Genomic DNA, 17,825 nt, shown 5'->3' on the forward strand with positions numbered 1-17,825 from the left:
CCATCCCCACCCCCTAAATGGAACTATTATCACCTATTTCAAAGCTTAGATTCAAAATTTTTAATATCTATTTTTCCAAAGTATTTTCTAAAATAATTTCTGAAATTTACTTTTTAAAAAAAAAATGAAACAAAATTACCTAGATGCACACAAGCACTAACTACTCACAGCTGGGCTGTAACTGCCTTAAGGACAAGGAGACCACACGGAGCTTACGGAGGAGCTTACTTTACTCACTGCCACATCCTCTGCACTAAACAGAAATCGAGGCACCTGCTACACTTAGTGAATGAATAAAGCCTCTTTAAGAATTTAATTCTCCCCAAGTACTTTCTTAGTATCTATATGTAGTAGTAAAGACAGTTTAAAAACCCAGGATGTATTTTGAAAAGTGATTTTTACTCATGCATGTGTAGAATCAGATGGATCACCACAATATTAGTTTGTTTCCCAAGTACAACTGACCCCTGAACAACACGGGGGTGAACCTGCATATAACTTATAATTGGCCCTCTGCATCCATGGTTCCTCTACATCCCCAGATTCAACCAACCACGGACCATGTACTGTAGTATTTACTATTAAAAAATATCCATGTATAAGTGGACTCATGCAGTTCAAACCAGCATTGTTCAAGGGTCAACTGTATTGTCACACACTGCTTAAGTACTAAGGCTTGAGACTTAGTTGTCACCTCCTTCAGAAATCTTCTCTGACATGCTGAATCAATTTCTGTATCTTTTCCCCATTAGATTCCAAGTCCTTGAGGCAAGTTTACATTTTAAGTGCCTAACAAACTCTGTAGCACATATCTGACGGCCCCTTAAGTTCTCGATAAGACCATCAGGATATAAAGAGTTCTCCCTACATGGCTACTATTTTATTCCCAATGGACAGCAAGGCAGTTACTAACGGCAGTACCAAGAAAACACAGTAGCTCCCCTCCATTAAATCCACCTCAAAAGTTGGGAAGGCACTCTCAAATGTCTGCCCTTTCCTTTGTATTTAATCTATTATGTATTTGACAAACATGATTTATACTAACCTTTTTGGCTCTATTTTTTTTTAACTGCCAATTCTGAGGACAAATTCCATTTTCATTCTCCACTTTATAAAACATTTTTTATTTTAAATAGCCTAAAAGAGGGAACCTTCTACTTTTAAAAAAATTGAGAAGTTTCTTTTTACCTAAGTCTTTCATTGTTTAGTAAAGAAAATAAAAATGTGTATATTTTATTTGACAAATTTTAGAAATTGTGGAAATATCTGAATAAATATTTAAAATATTTGAATAAATATAAATACATAAATACTGTGCTCTTCTGGGACTTACAACTTACCGAAAAATCAAACTCCTCTGACATCAAACATATTTAATAAATATTTGCTGAACTGATTATACTAAAAGTTAAGCTTCACCTACCTTGAGCATACAAAGTCAAAACTGCTTGGATGGCTACATACACTCCAGAAAACTGGTAAGTTTCAAACATTACCTGAAAATGCAAAAGGAAAGGGAAAAAATTAGTATTTAGAAATTAACATAGTAAGTATGTATAAGGTTTCTTGATGGTCAGAGTGGATTAGCTATCCAAAATAGAATCAAAGAACCCAAAAGAATCCTCCATTCTCTTTAGCTCTTTTTGCCTCTACTGAAGTCCTGCTGTCACAGAGCTCCAATTTTGGGGACAGATTTTTGAACACACACTAAGTCCCCAAGCATTTCATAAGTGCTACAAAGCAAAGATTTCTGAGTGTTTTAGTTAATGGCTAATTAGAGTGAAAGAAAGCATTCTGCTTTTGAACAAGCCTCTCTTCTCAACTGATGTCCCTTAAAGGAAATATCTTTTAATTTAAAGAAAAACTATAGAAATTGCTTAACTGCTTACCTTCGCATCCCTCTCCCTCAAGCTGGGCCAAGAAAGACTGTGGCTCTACCTCCAGCAGTTAAAAAAAAAAAAAAGGTAATAAAACAGTAGGGCAGGAAAACAAAAATAAACACAGTAACTCCTGAATGCTGGCAGATCCTGAATGCTCAGCAGCTGAGCCTGCCCTCCCCACTGGAGCCAAGGCTGCGTTCCACTCTCTGCCAAGGTACACTGCAGGGAGGAGTTCCCTCACGCCCTCTCTGCTCACAACCACGCTCATTCTCTGTAGTGCAGGTTGGATGGGAACATCCTATAGGATTTTCTCTGTCATCTACACCGAGCATTCCTTGACTGGCAGTGCTGACTACTGCTATGAATATCTCATATTTAGAAACTTAACAACTGACCACAATAAGAATTATATAGAATTTAAATTTTACAACTCTGGGGAATTCCCTGCGGTCCAGCGGTTAGGACTCCGTGCTTCCACTGCAGGGAGCACAGGTTCGATCTCTGGTCAGGGAACTAAGATCCCACATACAGCGTGGCGCAGCCAAAAACAAAAACAAAACCAACAAAACTGAATCACTGTGCTGTACACCTGAAACTAACACAACATTGTAAATTAACTATACTTCAATAAAATTCAATTAAAAAAATAAAAAACCCTAAAATACATACACACATGAATAAATTTTACATCTCTGAAACACATACTCATCAATTAAGCAACTAGATATTCTAAGTAGTATTCTACTCCATCATCCTTTATTCCCCCACCACAGGGATGAAAATGGAAGAGTAATGTTATACAGTTGACCCTTGAAAACACAGGTTTGAACTGTGCAGGTCCACTTAATTGCAGGTTTTTTTCAGTAAATAAATACTATACCACTACACGATCCGAGACTGGCTAAATCTAGTGATGCAGAACTGGAATAAAGAGGGCCAAATGTAAAGTTATACACAAATGTTTGACCGAGGGGGGTTGGCACCCCTAACCCTGCGTTGTTCAAGGGTCAATTGTATTTGCATTTATCAACTTGACAGTCTGTTAGAATTTGTTTTTACTTATAAGATCATTAAAAAGTATTTGTAGTTCTAATACAACTTTCTGGATGAGATTAAAGTAGGGCATTATCAGTCATAGCCAAATTTGCACTCGTGAGTAAAAAAGAGCATTAAACTAAAGATGAGACCTTAGAGTGCAGTAAGACTAATTCTTGTCATTTTTGCAGATTAAAAAAATATGTGTCCTAGTCAAATAGCTCGTTAGTGGATGACACTATACCTGTCATCTCCCTAACTTTTCATTTGAAAGAAAACTTGGTTTTCATTCTGGTATTGTGTTACTTTCCAAAAGAGGTTTCCTTGTGTAGTAACCTTTTGATTTAATGCAAAAATATCTCTGCACTCTGATTTTGTAATGAGCTGCTAAAAATAAATAGCAATTACAAACGACTACTTATCCATCACAAAGTATTAGTGATTGTAAACCATTCAGAAAGTGTAAAATGCAATTAAAATATGAGCTAATACAATAAAGCCCATCTTTCATAGTTTTAGGGGTGGCTGGGGAAAAAAGTAATAAAATACGAACCATAAGAAATGATATAGATTCTGTAGCTAAAACCATGATCTCAAAATTTTAAAACACTTAATATAAAAATTCTAAATCTCTTCCAAAATTTCCATCAACATCTAAACATAGCCACTTAGTAAAACAAGATATTTACATTAAGTAGTATCTGGAAAGCTACTAAAATACAAAGCAATTCAAAGTTTCTATCTCATATATAACAAAATGAGAGACAACCTTGAAAAGTTACCTATCTAAACTATTAAGAATGTACACTTTTTGCTCTCTGTAACTGCCTACCTCATTAGCCGTTTCAACCTCCATTCCCAGCTCTCCCCTATCTCCCCGGCCCTCAGCTTTCTCACCTCTGTCTACTATCACTTCTTTGGTGAACCATATTATCTATATCCTCATGACTCTCCCAAGTTTTTATCTCCAGTCCCAGACTTCCCTCCGGAACTTGATCTTAATAACCATCTACTTGACATTTTTGCTTGGATGTCTAATGAAGACCTAACATGTCCAAAACTGAACTCCGGATCCATTTCCCTCCCAAATCCTGTTCTACTATCTCAGTCTTTCCCCATCCTCCAGTTACTCAAGCGAAATCTTTGCAGTTATCCCTCTATTACCCACATCTAAGAAATCAGAATATATTTTGGCCCTACCTTCAAAACAGAGCCACAATCTGGTCACTTCTCATTACCTTCTCTGCTACTACCCCTAATCCTAACCATCATTATCTTGTGCTTAGGTAATTGAAAAAGTCTCCAAACTGGTCTCTCTTGTACCCTTGCCTCCTTATGTTCTATCTACATTCAACACAGCAGCCACAGGAACCTAAATCTGAGCATGTCCCTTCCTTGTAACAGCTCTACATTTCACTTGGAGTTTAAATCTAATTCCCTGTTAGAGCCTACACGGCCCTAGATTGCCCCATTACTTCTCCCACCTTGTCTCCTGTTGCTCTCCCACACTGGCTTCCTTGCTGACTCTCTAATATGTCAGGCTTGCTCCCATTTCAAGACCTTTACACTGGCTACTCCCTTTGCCTGGAATGCTCTTCCCAAATATATTCTGGCTAACTCCCTTTGTTTAAATATCACCTTCTCACAGACACATACTACCACATTCTATGAAAAACGCAGCCTCCCTACATTCCCCATCCCCCTTAACCTACTCTTTTTTTCCCTTTAGCATCTATTATCTTCTAACAAACCATTCAATTAACTCACTTTTTGCTCTTTTGGTCTGTTTTCCCCTGTTAGAGGATAAACTCCACGGCAGCAGGACTTCGCTTTGTTTACTGGTATATTCTACTTATAAGTAATGACTAACATAGTTAGGTGCTCAATAAATAGGATCTGGGAGAAAATAACAATTATTCTTATTCCCTTTATTCTTAAGGACAATGGTAAAAGAAAACACATGTGCTTTAACATCACATCACAGAAACACATATATGCGCAACCCATCTAAAAACTTACCTCTACAATCTTCTCTCTGTTTTTGGTTGGGTTCATAGGAGGTTCTGTGAGCAAGATTTTACAATTCCTGGTATCTATGTTAAGTTTCTCTGGTCCAAATGTATAGTCCCACAGGTGTTTCATGTCATCCCAATTTCGTACTATGCCATTTTCCATTGGGTAATTAACTTCTAACATTGAGCGTAATTCACTTGCCTCATCACCAACCATAAGATCCTAGAAAATTATAATATCAAAGCTTTAGACCAAATTTTTGTATAAAATACCTTCAGAAAATTATCCTCCCATAATATTTTGGAAAACTTGGGAATAATTAATTTTAATCTTTCTGGCACTTTCAGACAAAGTTCTTCATTCCACAAGTTAAAAAGATCTTTTCTTTCGTGAACAATGCCTTGCAAATCTTAATCATGAATAATAAATTTTTATGTACAACGTGGTTTAAATCAATAAATTGACCTTACCTTTAATACATATGTTTCCAAAAGAAGAGCATTAGCACAAATAAACCCCACATTTTCATATTTTGGAGGGTTTTGTATGAGGTTTCATCTGTTTCTTTTGCTCAAATGTTCAAAAAATAAGGCCTGTGATATGTGAGATAGCACATCAGGGAAAAAAAAAAACTGGTAGAAAAATGCTCAATGCATGCATTGCTTTGTACTAAATATCCAAATGATAAGTGTAAGTACTATAAAGCATAATGAGATGCAAAAAATAAAAGGATTTTTTATTACACTATAAGAATGGACATATGCACCACATAACTTGTAAATTTCACAAACTTCTACCTATATATGCCTCAATTAGAATTGAAATTAAGTTTCAATATATGCCTCACCAAGATGAATGATAATTTGTAGAGATACAAAAAATTAAGACAAAGAGAAGCAATTCTTCTTTAAAATTATCTCATGAGCAACATCTTCAATCTTAAAGTATAATACTGGAAAACTATGCTATTATACACGAAGCAGAATACTCACAAGTCTTGCATCCAATGACAGCATACTTAAGATGACCCACATTTCAAAAGTCAAATTTTGTGTGTATAATAAGGCTAATGATGTCCCAGAATTTAAACCTATTTTAGAAATCGGCTTGTCAAAATACTAAATAATCTTGATTTCTACATATACTGATGAATTCAATTTAAAAAAAAAACCCTAGTATCAGAAATAGCTACTATTTGCTATAAGACCTTAAGATATTTTAAAACAGAGGTTTAAATACATATATGACTTTAAAACTTTTAAAAATAACAATTAAAAAAAAGAGAAGAGATAAACAAGGGTGAAGACTCTAAAAACAACAACAATAAAAAAAAAAAAAACAGATTTTCTGGAAAATCCACTGAAAGCAACAACAAAAAGGAAAAACAAAGTTAAAGCACATGCTAGAAATGTTCACTAAAACTTTTCTGTTGCAACTAATTTTGTATAAAGTTAATTTACCATAACTTAACACTCAAATTGCTTAAATATTAACTATTTAGAATCATCTGATAGGAAAACGCAAAACTAAAAATCTATATTTGTGAACTCTAGTAACTGACATGCATTTGTTGAATTACGGAGAAGTATACTGATAATTTCAAATACATCAAAAGACAAGATACACTGATGGACTGACGGATGGATAAGTGGATAGATATGTGATATATCAGTATAGTAAACATTAATATCAGAATCTAGGTGATGGATGTATGGGTTTCACTGCAAAATTCCTTCAACTTTGCCGTGTATTCTAAACACTTCTTAATAAAATGTTAGGGGGAGGAATTTATACCTCCAAGTACATATATTACTTTTGGCCACCAATATAACTTAATATACAATTTTGTTACTTTCTTCTAGAATATATCTTTCTTTGTGTTACACAAGGTAATAATAGATCAGATAATTAGATGGTTTATATCATCGATATATATTCACAACTACATTTCAACAAATTTCGTATAAGTCTGGTCTGATTTCATCAGACTGTTTAGTTTTTATTCCATGCAAGAATAGGGGCTTACATATGTCTGATCTAATGCCAACTCAAAATAAAAGTGTCATGGATCTACTTCTAGGGCACACATACCATAAATAATTAACTGAAAAAAACATCTGGCATTGAGTATCCTACCATCCCTCTGAACAAAGAGGACATTTAAAATGGAAGAAAACGAGTATTAACTTATCAAATTAGTGCAAATAGTCTTGACTAACTCAAGCTACCTAATTTAAAAATGTATCCATATCTAAAATTTTATTTCAAAAAATCCTAAAACATATAGTTTTCCTTAGAACGTTTTAACTTCCAAAACCCCAAAATGCTAAAAGCTTTATGTAACTTGCCCGCATCTCCAAGACCAAAATTATAAGCCATCAGATCAGGCCTTAGTTTTTTACCACCCACCTCATCATTGGACCTCAAGCCTAAACCATCACCTATTACCTGAAAGAATGAAAAATTACGGTAACTGTCTGAGATGCCGTTTTAAAGGCATTTATATTTTATGAAAAGCAGGCAGTGTAGATGAGATTTGCCAAGAATCATTCTGAACAATGTCACCTCAAATTAAAAGTAGAGCAAATATACTTTAAAACCACAATTAAATTCCTAGAACAAAATTTCATAAAAAACATTTAATTAAGCCTACACTGTTCTCTACAAGTACACTTTTTTCTTAATCTCCTTCAGATTTTAAGACAAATGCACGACCTTTTATTTAGGATAAATGTAGGAATTTCCACTTTTAAATGCTTTTGTTTATTCAAAAGAAAACTTCACAAAGTTACTGTTACTAGTTAAAATACATATCACTAGAAAGGCCTGATATTAATCTCTGTCAAAGCTGCTTACAAATAATATTAAAAACAAACAAACTTGAAAATATCTACTACAGAAAGCACTTTGACTATCACAGAAAAATATGATAAAAGAGTCAATTGCCTGGGATGCGCCTAGTTCTAGTTCAAAAGAAAAAGGTGCCACACAATGGTATTTATTTAGAGGAAGAATCTATTGTCTATGCGGAAGTCTTACAAGACTTCCACCTTTTTCTTATTTATACTCAGATAATGCAAAATCTGCTCATCGATAAGGATAATATAGGAAACAAGTCAATCTCTTTTTCTCCCCCTTTACTGTTTATAGTTCATTTGCACATTAAAATTTTACTCAGTTTATTAAATACACATATGATACTGTACTGGATGCAAATATATACACATATATATAGAGGCTATGACAGGCAGTGTTCAGTTTAAATGGTCAATAAAGTGGATTTATCCAAATGCAACAACTTCACCCCAATTTTCTGGATCACACATATCCTAAATAAAGCCACTTGGTTTCTAATATAATGCACACCACATTCCATTTTAATCGTAACATTCATCTACAAAAAACACAAGGAAAACAATTCAAAACTATGTTAGTAATTAGTTCTGATTTGGTCCATTGTATGCAATCAGGAAAGTATAGGACTTAATTAGTTGCTACCAAATTGAAGCAATGAAAAAGGTTAAAAATCAAAGTACTTAAAAATTAAAATATGGAATTACCCCCCTCCCCAATACCAAAGGGACACAAAACAACAACTACTGTCCCACCAAGCAAAAGTGGAAAACAAACAGAGAGCATGTGTGTAACCTCACTTACCATCTTTTTGTTATTCTACTTCAACAGGTCAAGAAAGGTGAAGAGAGAGAAGGTAGAAGTAAGAGTCAGAAAAGGCCTAAATAAAATCCTCACTGAAATTTTTAAACATACAAGCAATAGAGACAAATTAGGTCGAGGTCAGATGCAGTACTACTACAGTTTACGGAGTTAAAAATTAGGGCTGAATTAGCATGGACAGTTATTACTCCTGAATGAAAATAAACTCATTAAACAATTTAAATTTCCAGTTTTTAGTCTACCACATTTTAGCTAACAAGACACAAAAAGTATAAATCAATCCACTAGGCATAGGAATTCCAAAAAAGTCAAATTTCTTTAATTCATTACTGAATTTAAGAACCTTAATTATGGACAATAAATAGCAGAAAAGGTCTAGCTTAGTAGGTAGAGGGTATTTAGAGTTGACTTTCCAAGCTCTAGTAGTCAAGTTAAATTTGACACAGGTCTGTTTTCTTTCACTGTTTTCTACTGGAAGAACAAATTAACTTGAAAGACTTAAAAGATTAAGCAGATTGAACAGAAGTGAGCCAACCGAACACAGACTGACAAACCATACGAGCAAATGCTACTGGGGAATTCCTTAGCAAAAATGTCTTATTAGAATATCATCTAGTTTCATTTCTATCACTTGGCCTTAAAAAGCAAGAAAGTGGTAATTATTGTGACTATGCTGGTCAATAAAAATAGCTATATGTGATGTGCCTTAATACCTCAAAAATGTTATTATCCATAAAGTATATAAAAAAGCCATTCTTCTTTAAAAGGCTGATACTGAATAAAAGTGTGACTTCCAACATCATTAAAAAGTTTATCCTTATCACTATTATTAGCTAAGTTTTAAGTTGAGTTCATTTAAGATTGAATTCAATCAGAACAAAAGGAGTTCACAAAAAGAGAATACAGAATTCCATAAAATTCCCAAAAGACCCTAAAAAAACCCCCAAAACAAAAACAAAAAGCCTCTCATATTGAGTATCCCTTCTGATTGTAACATAACGAAACAGAGGCCAGAATCATTCACTCTTTTAAGTCTTTCAAAAATTAACACAGAACCTAAGTTTCAGTTTGTATTTTTATTCATTGTGTAATTCAATTCTCTAGTCCCAACAGCAGAGAGCCACCAAGTAGCAAACCTCTACCACCTATTACCGCCTTCCTAGACATCTCAAATAAACGTTCCAGAGAGGCACATGCTAACTCACACACTAACAATTCAGTGAAGTCTTGCCAAGGACTGTCCAGATAGGACCAACAATGCTAGTCTGTTCACAAATGATTCAGTAAAAAGGCCCCTAAATGCTACTGCATTTTGTATAACCTGATCCCTAGGCCACCTGAAAAATTTAAGTCAATTGGTGACCACTGACTTTTAATTGTTCTTTTTCTTCTACAATATTGTAACTCCCACTTGATTTCCAACCCTTTAATAGAAGATAAAAATCTATCACCCTTAACATCCAGTCTCTCATGTTAAGTACAGTAGGTAGGCAATGACAATATTCCCTCCCCTCTCCTCATGCTAAGATAAATACAAGGCCAAATAAAGACTTGCACAGCTTCCTCCTGCACACTATGGAAATTAGTTATACTGGTGAAAAGAGGAACCAATAAGATTTATATCCTGTGTTTCCTGACTAGCTATATAAAAATGTAGGGGGATCAGGCCATGAGAACATGGGAAGGAAAAATCTTAGGTCCCAAAGAGACACTAACATAGAAAAATATATGGAACTGAAAGACATAAAAATACCAGGCTGATTTCTTTTAAAAATTATATTAGGTAATAGGACTTTAAGTCACTAATATAGTATTCACATCAGCATAAAAATCTTACTAAGTATTTTACTTCATTCAGAGAGTAATGGCATCAAGCTATACTTAAAGTCAGATGAAATTAACTTCAGTTTCTGGTGCCTTTCTTCAGGTGTTGATAAAAATTTTAAATATAAGAAATTCGGCCCTCCTTTGCTTTTCAAGGCATCACATTTTAAAACTACTTAATTCAAAGAACACCTCACAGGTTTTGCTCCTCATTTATCAATAAATAAAATATTACCTTGATTTCAATGTTTCCCACTTTGGTGGTTGATCTGATAATAGGTCTTCCAACCAAAGCTGGGAAGATGTGTTCTGGAAAGTTAGAGCCTGCATATCCACACTTCACAAACTGGAAAAGAACAGTAAAAGTGGGTTAGTGTCAAGGTATTTATGATATTATCCTTTTAAAAACTGTATCTGAAAAGTACCGCTTTGCATTTATACAATATTTTAAACTTTTGTTGCTTTCAAATTACCCAAAGTAGTCACCCCATCTATCATATCCTCCATTTATTTCCTTTATGGCACTACTACCAGAGTTCCCGTTTCCTTACTGGTTAACTGCTTATTTAGTGCCTAGGTCTCCCCACCACAGGGAGCTAAGCTGAGCACTTCATGCTGGAGCCCACTGCCTTGATGCACAGCGGGGAAGGGACAAATTCACTCAACAAATGCTAAGGATTTTTAAAAGAGAAATGTCAGAAAATGAACAGAACTAAAGCAGCTTTTCATTCATGGCTGGCAATTCACTTAAGCAACCCCATTTTTGAAAATGGGAAAATCAAATGGCATCTGGACTAGCATCAAGTTAAAATAAACATTTATTAGGCGTTTTGGGCTATTTACGTCTTTATATTTAGACAAACGTATTCAGTAATACCAAATGACATAATTTCATATTCAGATAGTGTACTTCTCCAATGAGGACATATCACTGATTCTAATAATACTTCCATTTTATGAATAAGAAACTGATATACTAGGAGATTTAACAATCTACAGTAAAACTGAAAATAGAACCAAGGGTTTTTAATTCTTATACCAATAATACAGTCTGTAAACAGACAGTCTTATTTTTAAGAGCAGCCATTACAAGGAAAAGGCAGTTTAAAACTTCAGGGTGGGAGGAAGAAGCTATAAAAGAAAGGAAATGCAATCAGTCTCTACCCTCTCCCTCAACAAGCCTTTATTCAATGTATGGTACACTGTGCAAGGATTTTTGTTTCTACTGATGAATCCCAAGCACCTAGAACAGTGTCTGACACATACTAAATGCATATTATTTAACTGATCAATAAATATTAGAAGTTTTGCTGTTGACGCGTATGATACTATGATTATTTTAACCTAGAGAATATGTTTAATATTGAGAAAGTCTATTGTTCCATGGCTTCAGGTACCATATTCTCTTAGAAGAATTAAGGAGAAAAACAGTATCTGAATGTGACGCATGATTAGTAATAACACAAAAGAGGACAGAAAGCTGTTACATACAAGGAACTGTTTTGTGTGATAGTGGTAAAGGTTAGCAACTACCTGAAACTCACTGACTTCTGACTAACCCTCCAAAATATAAAATTTTTCTACTGCAAAGACAATCTTGTTGGAAATGATGTTGATGAACCACATTTAATTATAAATAGCCTAGAACATTCTGCCATGCATAATTTCAAGTCTTTTATAAATAGAGCTCTTAAAAATATGTTGAAGTCATGTCTTTAGCAGACTAAAGCTACTGGTATGAAAAATCTGCCTAAAATTTAAAAATTGCATATTTCCAATACCACCTGAATTCGTATCTCCTCAGTTCACGTTTACATCTTAGAACCTACAGAAAACATACTGCTCAGACAGGTTTTCTTCCAAACTCACAAAACCTAGTCCTACTCAGTTTACCATTCAGCCACATACCCATTTCTAACACTACGATACAATTCTTACTGGATTACCTTCCACGGCAGAAGTTACTGTGATATGATGGCATATGCAACAGATTACCTGCTTGCTCATACCTCTCTCTCCATCTGAATAGTGGTTGATAGTAAAGAGCAATACACTTCCCACCCTAAGAAAGGTTCAACAGAATTCAGAAAGGCTAGTCCATTCTTCCACAATGTCTTCTCAAGTAATTTATCAATGGGACCCAGAAAGAGTTGGAGTGACAACTGCCACAGAGGAAAAGAATAATACTTAGTATTTTCTAGTCTATTCAAATTAAAAGAAAATGAGAAAACCTCTCACACTCTTCTCTTCTAAATCAAACTCGCTTTTGTCCTTAAGTCAAAAGCCAGCTCACTTGACGTGAACTGAAATCAGATGCAAAACCAGAGAATCTCTTCTCATTACCCCACCATATCCAAATTTCTACATAAATAAAATTTGTCATGATCACCAGCTTTAATCATAATTCATACATATGTTCCAAATATAGAAAGCAAATACAATGCAGACATTAAATTCTTATGTATTAACATAATGAACAGATAAGGACACCGGGTGGTCAAAAGTGTCCATTCACCAGACTGAACATGCTCACATTGGTATAAATGTTCTTAAAGAAAATGACAGAATGAATGAAAAAAGAACCTACAAGTTTGTACGGGCATTTTTAGCATATTAAATGTAAACAAATGATTTAAGTGAGAAATCAGAGCCTAAGGTAAAGGTGGGCGCAGGAGCCTGGGATGGGGCGTAAGCCAAGTCCTGGTGCAGGGAGGAGGCTGCGAAGGTTGGCGTGCCTCCCCTCACTCTGAGCCACACACACTGGGAAACGCGCAACACGGTAAATCCACAATCACATCACTCAGTGTTTACTGATTATAATTTGAACAATTATAGATGGGTAGTTTGCATGTTGAAATTCTTGTCTGAGCATACTTCACGGGACAAAATATTTGCCAAGTGCCTGAGGTAAGATGACAAAAAATTAAGAACTCCTGAAACTATAAAAATAATTGTAAACTACTATTCCTGTGCTTTATAAAAAATGGAAATTTGGCTTTTAGTTCAAATTAAAGATACCAATCACTTATTAATGAAATCATTTATTCTGCTTAAGCAGTAGCTTATTGGAAGTAGATGCTGCCATAGTAATCCAGTGCTAGCATTACTACAGGATACTAGTGTTTGGTCAAAATGGCAAGTGCTGCACTATTTCACATTATTTCAAATGTGAAAGCATTAATAGTTATAATAACAAGAATATAATTACAATGATCTATTTCTCAATAACATATAACCAACAGACAACCTGGCATTTCCTTTCTTGTAAAAAGTCAGTATTTTTTAAAAGATCTAAACCACGATGTAATAAAATACAAAGAAAATATTCTTTTCTAAATTATTTGTTTGGTATCATTTTTAATCCTGGAGATACCTCCCCCCACTCCAATCATTTTAAGACTTGGTGGCTTAGTTCTCTCATTGTGTGCAGTAAGGCTGTGTTTAAGAAACAGATTTTACCATATATAGTTTCCTCTTCATAGCACTGTGGTTTAAACTGGCTCCCTTACTTCCTACTGAGTCATCAAATGGTAAGAACATGAACAATATAATGTTCTTTCAAGCAACAAAAAAAAGCTCATCTACATTTGCTCTAAAAGTACCTTTCTCCCTCAAAAAATAAACTGGGATTTATAAAGCCTCATTTGGGCTTATTTAATTCGTATTTTTCCTTTATTAATTTAAATTGATGGTATTGACATATTAATTTAATTGCATAGTGATTATTCTGATCTTAGACCACCAAAATATTTATTATATTTATTCCAAAGCATTTTATAGGGTGAAACCAAACCTGTTTCTGATTGTTTCTAATTCAAACACTCCTAAATTCATCATATAAATCTGTATAAGCCTGATAAAGGCCATAATACTACAAATGTGAATTGTAAAAGTATAATTACCTAACACTATAAGCTACTTTGTATCACTAGACCCTAAAAATTATACCAGTCACACAGTAGGCACTCCAGAAGTCTTCACTGTTGGTGAACTAACTCAATGTTGATGAAATCACCCAAGTTTGGTAAAAGAATATACAACACCAGGGGCCCAGGCCCAACTCTTGAAAGGCACCCAAGCCTAAGCAGATCTCCACATTTTCACCTATCTGGCCACTTTCCGCAGCTCTATTTTAGGTACAGGTTTGGACCAAGGCTCCATTTTAGGTTTGAATGGTTATGAAGGTGAAATGCATAAAGTACTGGAAATGGATGAGCTTTTCCTCCTCTAGGAGGAAAAGAGACAGTGGTCAGCTTGGGAGCTAGTGAGGAAGAAGAGCGGGATCAACATCTGGCATATGATCACAAGAACTCACCTACTCTTAGGGCATTCGATTTAGGGCCTGCCAGAGGGGCTTAAAAAAATCAAGTTCTCGGGACTTCCCTGGTGGTGCAGTGGTTAAGAATCCGCCTGTCAATGCAGGGGACACGGGTTCGAGCCCTGGTCCGGGAAGATCCCACATGCCATGGAGCAACTAAGCCCGTGCGCCACAACTACTGAGCCTACGCTCTAGAGCCCATGCGCCACAACTACTGAAGCCCGTGCGCCTAGAGCCCGTGCTCCGCAACAAGAGAAGCCACCGCAATGAGAAGCCCACGCACTGCAACAAAGACCCAACGCAGCCATAAATAAATAAATTTAAAAAAAAAAATCAAGTTCTCAAATACCTATAATTTTAACACCTAAAATGTGTAAGAGGCAAATTGCTTTGGAGTAACAACTATTCCCATAAGTTTTTAGAAATTTAATTTTAATATCTTCTTTATTTAATCATAGAGGAATCATCAGAGCTTCAGGTACCTAAATAAAATCAAAATGACTATGAAGTATAACCATAAGAAATACAGAATCTAAGTGGTTCCTAATTCTCTAAATTTTCAGAACTATCACAGCATTCATGACTACATACCACATCAGAGCTGTTTCTTCATCTGAAGTCTACCATGTCCTATAGAAAATCTGGATAAAATTTTTAAAGTAACTAGAAACATAACACCAAACATGTAAGTTTTTGTTTGAATTAACTACACTTTTCTATTTATATCATAGTAACTGATCTTTTGTCTTAAGAAACAAGATTCTTAAATTATGGATTAGACATAAGACTAATCAATAATATACAATCAGTTTTCTAACACAGATGAACTAATGAAATAGTAACATAAAAACTAAATATTATGGGACTTCCCCAGTTGTCCAGTGGTTAATACTCCGCGCTTCCACCTCGGAGAGCGTGTGTTCGATCCCTGGTCGGGGAACTAAGATCCTGCAAGCGGTGCAGCCAAAAAGAAAATTTTTTTAAAAAAGAAAAAAAAAAAAACCTAAATATTATGAAAAAACATATACTACAAAAACAGGGTTCAAAAACTGTCCTTCAAAGAGGAGGAATCCATTAAAACATAACTGACTTCAATTTCTAAAGAAAAAAGCTGACATATTCACAAAACAAAATATATTAACATCAACTTTTAAAGATTTACATTTATTTAGAGGTCAATTTGAGACTACAGTGGGAATCAGGCTAATAATTTTTAAAAAGCACCTTTAACTGAGTTTTAACTGTAAAAGTAATACATGTTTATAGTTAATTTCATTTAAAGATAGTTTAACAATACATGGTTTGTTAAAAAAACAAAGAACAGTTTTCCAATAATTCAGAAGGGTGATGAAGTCCTTCCCACCTTACCTCACTCTTATCCCTAGTCTCACAGGTAACCACTATGAACATACATTTCTTATGAATTCCGCCAAAACTTTCATATACACATACATTTGTGGACACATAAATATCTTTAATAAAGAACACACACATAAATGGAATTGCTGTAAAACTTTTTTTAAACTTAACAATAAATCTTAAAAATGTTTCTATAGTGGTGGACCTGCCTCCTTTTCTTTAAGTACTATTCCATTTTCTATGGATGTCCCATTAAATGATAACGCTCTTCTTACTCTCATCCGTTTTTAACTTAGGTCAGATAAAGCTAATATCATCATTGCTTGTAAAAGTCTAACAAATTCAATCAAGGGCAGCATTATAGCAGTGAATATCAGCTCTTTTTTCCCCTCAACAATCCAGTTTCCAAAGGGCTTTAAAGTTCAAATAAAATCTATTTTAATTCATCTATCACATTTATGGAAGGAAGGGGATAAAAGTCACAAAATACTGCAGCTCCAAGATGGTTAGGAATTGTTGTAATGTAGGGGGAAGTGATCACTACAGAACTCATCCAAAATAAGTAACACTTCTATCTTCTAATTTGCTGACTTTGCTGCCCAAAATACATTTTTTTAAAAGGGGTGGGGGGGCGATTGAAAGACAACTTTCACATAATTTCTAAATCAGTGTTTTACTCAGATTTTTACAATTATTTGCATTTTAGAATCTTAAATACTAACATTACCTGTATTCTGCAAGTAAGGAAAAAAAGGAGGAGGGGTACCCAAACTGATTAACTTCCCCTAAGGTCAGTGGAATTAACACTTGGGCCTTAAAGGGTGCAAGACCAACCAGGAGAACACACTGGTCTCTGCGGGGCTGCACCTGGGCCAAATTTCCAGCATGCAGAACAAAAAGTCAATGATGCGCTGCCGATCTGGTCTCCCTTCCCCTCAAAAAACAAGAAAACAAAACAACAAACACTGCAAAAGGACTGAGGTTCACTGCATGACAGCACTTCCCTTTTTTCTTTAAACCCGTTTCCTGCCTCCCGTTCTGTATCTTCAACTATACAGGAAGAGGAAGGCCTCTTGTTCCTTCTCTTTTTTACACACCGGCGACCCTGGGGAATGGAGCCCTTTTGGAACACACAAACCCAGCCTTTTACCCCTCCGGCCTTTTAGTCAGAATCCCACGGCTCCAGCGCGGGGCCGGCCCCGGCCGGGCAGCAGGTGGGAACCCCATCCAGTACCGGCCTGGCCCGCCGTCCTGACCCCGAGCTGCGGGAGTGGCGGGCTCGGGGAAACTAAGGGGCCCGACCCTCTCGCGCGCCACACCCACGGGGGCGGAAAGCGAGGCCCTGGCCCCTTGGCCCCGGGGTGCAGCCCCGGGCGCCAAGGGCCCGCGCGCCCCTCGCTCATCCCCTGCCCGAGCCTGTGGCCGCTGCAGCCTCCCCACGAAGCGCTTACCCCGGTGCCGTTGTCGCACACCACCACCTTCCTGCCCTGGCTGTCCATAGTGCGCCCGTAAGAGAGCCGGAGCCGCCGCCACCGAACAACCTACAGCCGCCGCCGTCCGTCGGTTCCTCTTCCTCCTCCTCCCTCTTCCCGGCCCCTCCCGCGGCCCAGCTTTTTTCCCGCACCCGGAAGTGGCCGTCCGCCCCTACCGGCCCCTGCCCGCCACCTACTGACTGCCTGCGCGGAAGAGGTGAAGACGGGAGGGAGGAGGCCGAGACTGGC

General features: G+C 36.2%; 1 protein-coding gene across 1 annotated transcript in view; it reads right to left on the reverse strand.

Moving 5' to 3' along the window:
- Positions 1–17,743, reverse strand: part of ACTR2 (actin related protein 2) — a 35,386-nt gene extending 17,643 nt beyond the window's left edge. Inside the window, exons 1-4 of the mRNA XM_059943176.1 lie at positions 17,556–17,743; positions 10,663–10,773; positions 4,935–5,150; positions 1,424–1,496 (exon numbers count right to left, since the gene is read on the reverse strand). Coding sequence (XP_059799159.1) covers positions 1,424–1,496; positions 4,935–5,150; positions 10,663–10,773; positions 17,556–17,603 — 448 coding nt within the window. The 5' untranslated portion in view covers positions 17,604–17,743. The remainder of the gene's footprint in view (positions 1–1,423; positions 1,497–4,934; positions 5,151–10,662; positions 10,774–17,555) is intronic.
- Between the last annotated feature and the right edge of the window lie 82 nt (positions 17,744–17,825).

This window comes from Balaenoptera ricei, chromosome 13, assembly GCF_028023285.1.
Source record: "Balaenoptera ricei isolate mBalRic1 chromosome 13, mBalRic1.hap2, whole genome shotgun sequence".
NCBI classification, from domain to species: Eukaryota; Metazoa; Chordata; class Mammalia; order Artiodactyla; family Balaenopteridae; genus Balaenoptera; species Balaenoptera ricei.